General features: G+C 46.0%; 1 protein-coding gene across 2 annotated transcripts in view; it reads left to right on the top strand.

Moving 5' to 3' along the window:
- The window catches only part of LOC118155644 (polycomb group RING finger protein 3-like), a 60538-nt gene that overhangs the window by 34560 nt on the left and 14614 nt on the right, over positions 1 to 11364 (top strand). For both annotated transcript variants that reach the window (XM_035309031.1, XM_035309030.1), the window contains exons 6-7: positions 5009 to 5119; positions 6090 to 6172. In XM_035309031.1, the coding sequence (XP_035164922.1) occupies positions 5009 to 5119; positions 6090 to 6172 (194 nt within the window). The remainder of the gene's footprint in view (positions 1 to 5008; positions 5120 to 6089; positions 6173 to 11364) is intronic.

Raw genomic sequence — 11364 nt, 5'->3', positions numbered from 1 at the left:
AGTTCGCGCGGCAGTTCGCGCGGCAGTTCGCGCGGCAGTTCGCGCGGGAAGGGCAGAGTGCTCTTCCCCGCCCATACGTAACACCTCCTCAACGACAGCCGTTAGCGAGGCGATAATGGTCTCCACCAGGCAGGGTGCGCTCTCCAGGAAGTCGGTACGCACCCAGACCGACTACCCGTTAAAAAGTGCAGCGGTTCAGGTCACCGGATGCAGGGAGTGTCTGAGCCTGTTGCTGCCATCGGCGGGAGGCAGAGAAACTGTGTGTGTGAGGTGTGAGCAGGTGGATGACCTGGTCCGCATGGTGGCGGAGCTCAAGGAGGAGGTGGAGAGGTTGAGGGATATCAGGGAGTGTGAGCGGGAGATAGACTGGTGGAGCGACTCCCTGCAGGGCCTCAAGGAGAGGTACCGGGGTGAAACACCCCAAATGGGGGTGGACCCCCTGCCCTGTCGCCGTCAGGCAGAGGGAGGGGATCTGGGAGTTGAGGAGGAATGGAAAAAGGTCCTTGCTTGACATCGCAGGCGATGCCCTCCCCTTCCGGCCCCACCTTCCCAGGTGCCCTTACGCAACAGGTTTGAGGCCCTGGAGATGGAGAGACCGGTGGGTGAGGAAGAGGTAGCAAGTGTACCCAGGAGGATGACTAGGGCGAGGAGGTCGACTCCATGCATCAGGACTGCCTCCACCAAGAAAGACAGAAGGGTGATTGTTGTGGGAGACTCTCTCCTCAGGGGAACAGAGGGCCCTATTTGTCGGCCTGACCCTACCCATAGGGAAGTCTGCTGCCTCCCTGGGGCCAGGGTCAGGGATGTTGCCAGGAAGCTTCCCAACCTGGTTCGCCCCTCTGACTATTACCCTCTTTTGATAGTCCAGGCAGGTAGTGATGACGTTGAAGAGAGAAGCCTGAGGGCTATTAAACGAGACTTTAGGGGACTGGGACGGTTAGTGGATGGAGCGGGAGTGCAGGTGGTGTTTACGTCCATCCCTACAGTGGCAGGGAGGGGTACAGAGAGGACACGAAAAGTCCACCTGTTAAACACGCGGCTCAGGGGCTGGTGCCAAGACAGAAATCTTGGGTTTTTCGACCATGGGGCACTTTACTCGACACCCGGCCTGATGGCCGCAGGCGGGTCCCTATCTTTTAGGGGAAAATGGATCCTGGGCCAGGAGCTGGCAGGGCTCATTGAGAGGGCTTTAAACTAGGTAAGAAGGGGGATGGGGCTGAAGCAAAGATTGTTGGAGCTGTGCCAGGGGGAACAATAGCAAGGCTGGGGGGATAAGGCAATGGCTCAGCTGAAGTGCATCTACACCAATGCACACAGCATGGGCAACAAACAGGAGGAGCTGGAAGCCATCGTGCAGCAGGCAGGCTACGACTTGGTTGCCATCATGGAGACGTGGTGGGACCACTCTCGTGACTGGAGTGCTGCAATGACTGGCTATAGGCTCTTCAGAAGGGACAGGCAGCACAGAAGGGGTGGTGGAGTGGCTCTCTATATTAGAGAGTCTTTCGATGTTGTAGAACTCGAGGCTGGGCATGACAAGGTCGAGTCCCTTTGGGTTAGGACCAGCAGGGCCAACAAGGCTAGCGTCCTGGTCGGGGTCTGTTACAGACCGCCGAACCAGGACGAGGAGACGGATGAGGAGTTCTACAGGCAGCTGACAGAAGTTGCGAAATCGTCAGCGCTGGTTCTCGTGGGGGACTTCAACTTCCCTGACATATCCTGGAAGCACAACACAGCCCAGAGAAAGCAGTCTAGGAGGTTTCTGGAGAGCGTGGAAGATAGCTTCCTGACACAGCTGGTTAGTGAGCCTACCAGGGGTGGTGCCCCGCTAGACCTTCTCTTCACAAACAGAGAAGGACTGGTGGAGGATGTGATTGTTGGGAGCTGTCTTGGGCAGAGTGACCATGAAATGGTGGAGTTCTCTGTTCTTGGCGAGGCCAGGAAGGGGACCAGTAAAACCACTGTATTGGACTTTCGGAGGGCTGACTTTGTGCTGCTGAGGACACTGGTTGGTAGAGTCCCTTGGGAGGTGGTTCTGAAGGGCAGAGGAGTCCAGGAAGGCTGGGCGCTCTTCAAGAGGGAAATCTTAATGGCGCAGGAATGGTCTGTCCCCACGTGCCCAAAGACGAGCTGGCGGGGAAGAAGACCAGCCTGGCTGAACAGAGAATTGTGGCTTGAGCTTAGAAGAAAAAAGAGGGTTTATAATCTTTGGAAAAGTGGGCAGGCCACTAGGGAGGACTATAAGGATATCGCGAGGCTGTGCAGGGACAAAATTAGAAAAGCCAAAGCTCATCTGGAGCTCAATCTGGCTACTGCCGTTAAAGATAACAAAAAATGTTTTTATAAATACATCAACACGAAAAGGAGGACTAAGGAGAATCTCCATCCTTTACGGGATGCGGGGGGAAACTTAGTTACAAGAGATGAGGAAAAGGTGGAGGTGCTTAATGCCTTCTTCGCCTCAGACTTTAGCGGCAATACCGGTTGTTCTCTGGATACCCAGTACCCTGAACTGGTGGAAGGGGATGGGGAGAGAGATGTGGCCCTCACTATCCATGAAGAAATGGTTGGTGACCTGGTACGGCACTTGGATGTGCACAAGTCGATGGGGCCGGATGGGATCCACCCAAGGGTACTGAGAGAACTGGCAGAGGTGCTGGCCAAGCCGCTTACCATCATTTATCAACAGTCCTGGCTATCGGGGGAGGTCCCAGTTGACTGGCGGCTAGTAAATATGACGCCCATCTACAAGAAGGGCCGGAGGACTGACCCGGGAAACTACAGGCCTGTCAGTTTGACCTCAGTGCCAGGGAAGCTCATGGAGCAGATTATCTTGAGAGTCATCACGCAGCACTTGCAGGGCAAGCAGGCGATCAGGCCCAGTCAGCATGGGTTTATGAAGGGCAGGTCCTGCTTGACGAACCTGATCTCCTTCTATGACAAAGTGACGCGCTGGGTGGATGAGGGAAAGGCTGTGGATGTGGTCTACCTTGACTTCAGCAAGGCTTTTGACACCGTTTCCCACAGCATTCTCCTCAAGAAACTGGCTGCTCTTGGCTTGGACTGGCGCACGCTTCCTTGGGTTAGAAACTGGCTGGATAGCCGGGCCCAAAGAGTCGTGGTAAATGGAGTCAAATCCAGTTGGAGGCCGGTCACTAGTGGCGTTCCCCAGGGCTCGGTGCTGGGGCCGGTCCTCTTCAATATCTTCATTGATGATCTGGATGAGGGCATTGAGTGCACCCTCAGTAAGTTTGCAGACAACACCAAGTTAGGTGCGTGTGTTGATCTGCTCGAGGGTAGGAAGGCTCTGCAGGAGGATCTGGAGAGGCTGGACCAATGGGCTGAGGTCAACTGCATGAAGTTCAACAAGGCCAAGTGCCGAGTCCTGCACCTGGGGCGCAATAACCCCAAGCAGAGCTACAGGCTGGGAGGTGAGTGGTTGGAGAGCTGCCAGGCAGAGAAGGACCTGGGAGTGATGGTTGATAGTCGGCTGAATATGAGCCAGCAATGTGCTCAGGTGGCCAAGAAGGCCAGCAGCATCCTGGCCTGTATAAGAAACAGTGTGGCCAGCAGGGCTAGGGAGGTGATTGTCCCCCTGTACTTGGCTCTGGTGAGGCCGCACCTCGAGTACTGTGTTCAGTTTTGGGCCCCTCGCTACAAGAAGGACATGGAGGTGCTCGAGCGAGTCCAGAGAAGGGCAACCAAACTGGTGAGGGGCCTGGAGAACAAGTCTTACGAGGAGCGGCTGAGGGAGCTGGGCTTGTTCAGCCTGGAGAAAAGGAGGCTCAGGGGTGACCTTATCGCTCTCTACAGGTACCTCAAGGGAGGCTGTAGCGAGGTGGGGGTTGGTCTGTTCTCCCACGTGCCTGGTGACAGGACGAGGGGGAATGGGCTAAAGTTGCGCCAGGGGAGTTTTAGGTTGGATGTTAGGAAGAACTTCTTTACCGAAAGGGTTGTTAGACATTGGAACGGGATGCCCAGGGAAGTGGTTGAGTCACCATCCCTGGAGGTCTTTAAAAGACGTTTAGATGTAGAGCTTAGGGATATGGTTTAGTGGGGACTGTTAGTGTTAGGTCAGAGGTTGGACTTGATGATCTTGAGGTCTCTTCCAACCTAGAAATTCTGTGATTCTGTGATTCTGTAATTTAAAACCTTTACCCCTTGTCTTATTGCTACATTCCCTGATAGAGTCCCTCCACAGCTTTTCTGTAGGTCCCCTTTACTGGAAGGCCCCTCTAAGGTCTCCCCAGAGCCTTCTCTTCTCCAGACTGAACAACCCCAGCTCTCTCAGCCTGTCTTCATAAGAGAGGTGTTCCAGCCCTCTGATCAGCTTCGTGGTCCTCCTCTGGACCCACTCTAACAGAACAGGTCCAAGTCTTTCTTGTGCTGAGGGCCCCAGATCTGTATGCAGTACTCCAGGTGGAATATCAAGAGAGTGGAATAGAGGGGGAGAATCACCTCCCTCAAACTGCTGGCCATACTTCTTATGATACAGCCCAGAATATGATTACCTTTCTGAGCTGCAAGTGCGCATTGCTGGCTTATAGTCAATTTTTCATCCACTAGTACTCCCAATTCCTTCTCTGCAGGGCTCCTCTCAATCCATTCATCCCCTAGTCTGTACTGATACTGGCAGTTGCCCCAACTCAGATGCAGCGCTTTGCACTTGGCCTTATTGAAATAAGCATAAAAATTTAAAACCAATGTTTTGACAGAAATACTGAAGGGGGAAATACAAAGTATGGTATAGTATTTAAAATCTATTTTATCTATAATAACGTAATGGTGCAATAATAGCTCTGCAAATGACTTGGTAATATTATGCCTCTCAAGAATAAGATCTAGGGTAACGCGATTATGGCAGCAAGAGCGGAGAAGTAGCAAAAAGTACTAATACTACTTTCTGCCTGACAAGCTTCTTTTACAGGTCAGAAGAGCATTTTAGAATACCTTGATAAATATTGGGCTATATCTTTATTACATAACTAATATGTACAATTGTAAATAGCGGAAATGAAAAAGCAGAAGGAATTCTATCACAAACTGGGTATGGAAGTACCAGGAGACATCAAAGGGGAGACATGCTCTTCAAAGCAACATCTAGATTCGTATCGCAATGGTAAATGGTCTTATGTTTATTCTGTCTTGGGGTGGGGGGGTGGGAAACAGACTGCCATTAAACTGCTGAAAGGATCTGTCATAGCTAGATGTCTAGCTAAAATTTATTAACACATGTAATTGTTGTATAATATTGTACAATGCTTGTTTGTGCATGTATATTGGACTATATATGTGCTCACCATCTTTGAACTCACCATTTGAGTCCAGTATTGTTGTTTTGCATCAGACTTGTTTATAGAATATGTTCTTTTAGCTGGCTGTAATGTGCTCCTGATGAAGATCTTCATTAGTATCTATGTGGGAACTGTATGATGATACTCTGTTTCTGGGCTGCTAGCAGAGCTGGTTATATTGAGGGCTGCAGTATATATTTGTTCCCATTTTGACTGTGTAGGCCTATTGGCAGCTGATGTTGCTTAAGTAGATGTCCATGACTTGGAGGCAGGTTTATTTTTTATTAAGTTATTTTTTATTCCAGTACTGAACTTCACTGACATTAATTTCAGAAACTGCTGATGTTAAGTAGAATTTTGTGATAGAAAAGCTGTGGTGGTTATATTAAGGTGTGTGTGTATTTATTCTAGGGCAAAAGAATTCTGAAATTTATGACTGTCAGGAGAGCATACCAATTATACACAATACTGAATGATTCCTGATAAATTTATAGCAAGGTGTCTTGAACTGACAAGAAGCTTTTTTGGGGAAGCTTTGGATTAATGTCCAGGAAGGGTAGATGGATCACACACATTTCTGCTACCAAGAATAAAGTTGCTTTCCAACCTTTTTCCTGGTTAGAAGAGAAGCTGATCATGGTCTGACAAACCTAATTACTTTGAAAAACAGAACAACAACAACAACAAAAACACACCAAAAACTAGTTGCTCTTATAGGCTTGACTTTGTTTCAGGATTAATTGTCACCTGAGATGTCTAATTTAATTATTGTAATGCTCTGCTTTATTCTTGAAGGTGAAACTAAAACAGATGAAAATTCAAACAAAGAAACTTCTGAAGAAAAAGAAGATAATGACTATCATCGAAGTGATGAACAGGTGGGCTTACTTCTGATATAGGGCATTTCTTCATTTTATTTTGTATTTCAGTTTCAGTCCTGTTCTACTTTAAATTATTATTATTTTTTTTCCCTCTGACAGAGACAAGATACAGTGTTCTCCCATGCTTTTGTGTAAACTTGAACTTTGTCTTTTTTTAGGTAGCTGTGGGGAAATTTGGTTTTGAGATTTTAATTGAGGTTTGATAGTTTATAACTAGTTCTGAGTTTCTGGACTATCAGCTAAATTCTGTGTTGGTTTTCATCTCAACTAGATTTCAAGTCATTTGAGCCCTTTTTCTGAAAGGGTCTACTCTCATGCCACTCTGATGCATCAGGACTGAATATGTTTCAATAATTAGAATGAAAAGTCTTTTTTTTATTTAGTATTTATTTTAATCCTTATTGTGTTAAGGGTATATGTGGACTTCCCACCATTGATACTCTCTGTCCTTCCTAACTCTCTCCAACACTTGATGTATTTCTTCACTGTCATTGGACTGTGATAAGAGTCTTTTGTCCTGTTCTCTGTGCCTGTTGTAGGAGGCTTGCCAGGTCAGGATGGTGGAGGAGTCGCCTGACTAGGGTCAAATTAATTCCAATAGGTGCTGGTTGCAGTTCATGATATAGCATATAGTCAAAAGACAAATCTTCATGAGTAATTATGGGTGCAGAGAAATTAAAATCACAACCTATGATTATGGAAAAGTTACAAACATCAATTAGAGTGATTAGTAACACTATAAACAATATATCTATAATCTATTAACAAGGATTTACATAATGTTTCCCAATGTATAAAACTACTGTTTCAGGAATCTCATCGGGATGTATTTCAAAGTGGCGGATATTCTGTTCTGTATCTAGACAGGTATTATCTAGACAGCTTTAAGGGTGTTACTCTCACAAATAAAACCTTGTTGTTCAAGAACAACATGTATTAACATCAACAGTTTGCCATTTATTTATGTTTTGTTGGGCACACACTCTGAGTTCTAATCCTAGCCCAGTAATTGGGTATATGGTATATATCGAAGCATTGCATATAGTAAAGACAAAGCCAACATTTTTTTTTGTACTCTAAATGATAAGTGAAGTTGATTAATTGCCACCAGGATTGAAAATTTTTTTCAAACTCTGATGCATTGTCCCAGATTACTTTGCAAATTTCAGTGGGTAAGGTTCTTCCTTCCCCCTCCCTAATGTTGGGTGGTATTACAGTTTTGGTTTACAGATAAGACAAAAACCAGAAATACCCAACAAATAAAATCAACTCTGCTTGGGAACACTCTAGATTGGTATAGGGGAGTCCGTGATCCCAGGTGTAGAAAACAGCATTCAGAGTAACTGGGAACAGACAAAAGAAAAGGTGCTCGGTTGTTATCCAACCAGCGGATTTTAAGTTAAAAGGTGGGTACTACCATCTAGTGCTGATTCAATGGAGTTTCCTGGAACTATCTTTCACTTCCCAAGTGTAAAGGTTCTTTGGGGTTGTTAATACCATTAACACTGTCCCAATCTGAGGCGTTTAACCAGCACAGGCTGACCTGCATAAAAGCTAGTAGGGTATTTCCTCATTTTTACGTCTGCCTTTGGTACCAAAATTGTAGCAGAAGCACAAAAAGCTTTAATCTTTGGACAACTATCTCCACTCTATCTGTTGTTTAATTGATAAATGACATTGGACAGTCGCAGATGCCATCCAGATTCATGGGTTTTAGCAAATAGCTTGACTAACCCATTAGTCCATTCAACAATACCATTGGCCTGGGGATAGAATGGAGTATGGAATGCCCACCAGATCCCCTCCTCCTTTTCCTAGTCTTGTATAACTACAGCTGTAAAAATTGATCCATTATCACTCTAAATCTCCTCTGGAAGGGGGATTGTAGTAAACCATTCCTTTAAGCTATGGACTGTACTTTCTCCAGTGGAAGCTGCAAATTCTTTGGCTATGTGGCTATGGTAATTCCTGAGATGACATCCGCCCCCACCAGTATGTATTTTTTACCCCCTGAGGGTCACAGTGGACCTACATAGTCAATCTGCCAGGTGTGCCACAGTGTTTTCCTGTCCTGGATATGCAGGGAAGGCACTTTACCTAAATGTTTTTGTTGTGTTTTTTTTTTTTTTTTTTTTTTTTTTTCAGTCTCAAAAGACATTGTGAACAGGCAATGGCTAATTGTTTGCACAACTTCACTGATACAGGCCATCCTTGGGCTATGCCTTCTCGATACAAGTTGGTTTGTCTTGCAACCATTCGAGTAAGCATTCCCATTAGTGGTCATCACTCATGACATCAATTTTCCATAGTTGTGTAAGGCTATCCACTTGTTGGTTAAATTGGCAGTAGTGGAAGCTGACCAGTCATGCCCTTTTACCCAACCAATGTGCAGCACCCTTTGTTCTCTTATTTCTAGCAATTGCTTCCAGCTGTCAGTTTGCCAGACTGGGACTCTATTTACTTGCCAGTCATTGGATGCCCAGTGGCCTATCCAATCTGTGGCTCCCTTGAAAGCAGTGTATGAGTCTATGTAGATATGGCTGGCACCATGTTGTGCAGCTAATAGCATGCCCTAAGCTCTCCTATTTGCACACTCCCTCCACTTGTTTCACTTAACCTTTCCCCCGTGGCCGCTTCCAGTGCCACAGACTTATAATTCCACTCCCTGTTTTGCCTATAGGATGATGCACTGGTGAACCATACTCCTTTAAGGTCACTGCCTTCCCTCAGATGAGGTGCCTCCTGAATTTGACATGGTTTGCTTGGCTGGTTTTGGAATAGCAAAGTGCTGTCTATATCTTTCTGCAATTTAGATACTTTAATGTCGCCTTCTGTAATAGACATAATTTCATTGATGCCTTCCAGATAGGCATTTACAGCCCAGGTTTCTGGGCAATGCCTGCAGGTGGCAGTGTAACTTTACAAACTATATCTAGGAGACAGAAAGGTTCCTGAAAGAACACACTGTCATAGAATCATAGAATATCCGAGTTGGAAGGGACCCATAAGGATCATTGAGTCCAACTCCTGGGTTCCCAAAGGAACACCAAAAAATATTTTAAAAATCAGATCATGTGCTGAGAGCATTGTCCAAATGCTTCTTGAACTCTGTCAGGCTTGGTGCTATGACCACTTCCCTGGGGAGCCTGTTCCAGTGCCCAACCACCCTCCTGGTGAAAAATCTTTTCCTGATATCCAGCCTGAACCTTCCCTGTTGCAGCTTCAAGCTGTTCCCTTGGGTCTTATCATGGGTTACCAGAGAGAAAAGATCAGCACCTGTCCTTTTCTTCTCTGTTCCACCTGTTTCACTGCTCGCACTAGGGACAGCAAGCCTTTTTCAAGATCTTGTGAGAAACACTCTGTAGCCAATAACAGACTCAGGCGAGGATCTCAGTGAAGTAGCATTTTTATTTGCAATTGCAGTGGTGGACGTCCTGCAAGCAGAAGCACACAGTAAAAGTATATCATATCCTTATATTCCCTATTACCTGATGCTTGATTCCTTCCCTGTTTCCTCATTGGCTGAGTAATACAGGTTCACAAACTACTCGACACTTATTACTATACCATATATGTACAATTTAATTTGACCAACCATTAATTTCTCCTTTTCCTTTTTTTTTTCCTTCTTCTCTTGTGACTAGAGGCCCTGTGATTTTTGTTTTTACTGATTTCACACTGCTCGTCCTGTTTTTCTTAGCTATCCTCCTTATTTTGGGACAGTGGGACCTTCCCCTTACTGCTTAACATAGTCCCCACTGCTATGCAACTGTCATGCCTGCACAATCACTTTTGAATATACAAGGTTAGGGGAATTTCCAGCACTGTGCACTTGTGGCCAAGAAGGCCAATGGTATTCTGGGGTGTATCAGAAGGGGTGTGGTTAGTAGGTCGAGAGAGGTTCTCCTCCCCCTCTACTCTGCCCTAGGGAGACCACATCTAGAATATTGCGTCCAGTTCTGGGCCCCTCAGGTCAAGAAGGACAGGGAACTGCTTGAGAGAGTGCAGCACAGAGCAACAAGGATGATTAAGGGAGTGGAGCATCTCCCTTACGAGGAAAGGCTGAGGGAGCTGGGTCTCTTTAGCTTGGAGGAGACTGAGGGGTGACCTTATTAATGTTTATCAATATGTAAAGGGTGAGTGTCAGGAGGATGGAGCCAGGCTCTTCTCGGTGACATCCAATTATAGGACGGGGCAATGGATGCAAGCTGGAACATAAGAGGTTCTGCTTAAATATGAGACAAAACTTTTTTTTTTTACAGTGAGGGTGACGGAACACTGGAACAGGCTGCACAAGGGGGTTGTATATGCAAGGTTAGTGGAATTTTCCACTGCAAAAACACATTCTACTGCAAAAACACAACTTTGTTTCTCACAATCAGAATATGTCATTTTGGTGTCATTCAAAGAATGGGAGCTAAACTCTAGTGGTCTCTCTGGTCCTTCTGGTCCCTTCTGCCAGAATTACAATGGGAACCATGCTCACTGAATCCCCATTCTGCACACATAGGGTTAGGTGTAAAGGACCTAGCTGCTGGAATATCCTCAGTTCTTTTATTAATAATTCTAATGTGCTCTTGTGCTGTTCAGTCCATTCCCATGATTTTCCCTTTCTGAGCAAATTGTATAACGGATGAGCAATAATAACCTAAAATTCACAGGACTTGCTCTAACTCCTTCATGCTAGATGGATTTTGCCCATGCTCTATTTTCTCCAAGGTGTCTGGGGGAAGAGAAGCAGCTCCTTTAATCCACCAGATCCCCAGGAACTTTAGCTCTTTTGCGGGTCCCTGATATTTGGATGGAGGAATTTCTAATCCTAAATTTAACATTTTTTCTTGTACACCTTCCGTGGTATGTCCAATTTCCTTTGAGTTTTCTTCTCCTATCAAGATGTCAACGATATATTGGTATACTGTAACACCTGGCAGATTGGGGACTTCTGTTAAAACCTTTGACAAGGCATTATGAGCAATGGTAGAGGAGTGTTAATATCCCTGAGGCAGTCTATTAAAGGTATACCGTATCCCTTTCCAAGCGTGATGGTTTTACTCGAGTGGGCAGCTGAGCTCCACCACAGTCGCTCTCTCACTCCTCCCCTCCTCAAAGAGGAAGGGGGAGAAAAGACAACACAAAGAGCTCGAGGTTTGAGATGAGAATGATTTAATTAAAGGGAAGGGGAATGGGGA

This window comes from Oxyura jamaicensis, chromosome W (genome assembly GCF_011077185.1).
Source record: "Oxyura jamaicensis isolate SHBP4307 breed ruddy duck chromosome W, BPBGC_Ojam_1.0, whole genome shotgun sequence".
Classification (NCBI taxonomy): domain Eukaryota; kingdom Metazoa; phylum Chordata; class Aves; order Anseriformes; family Anatidae; genus Oxyura; species Oxyura jamaicensis.
The sequence above is the reverse complement of the archived record's forward strand: the minus strand, read 5'-3'. Positions and strand labels throughout refer to the sequence as shown.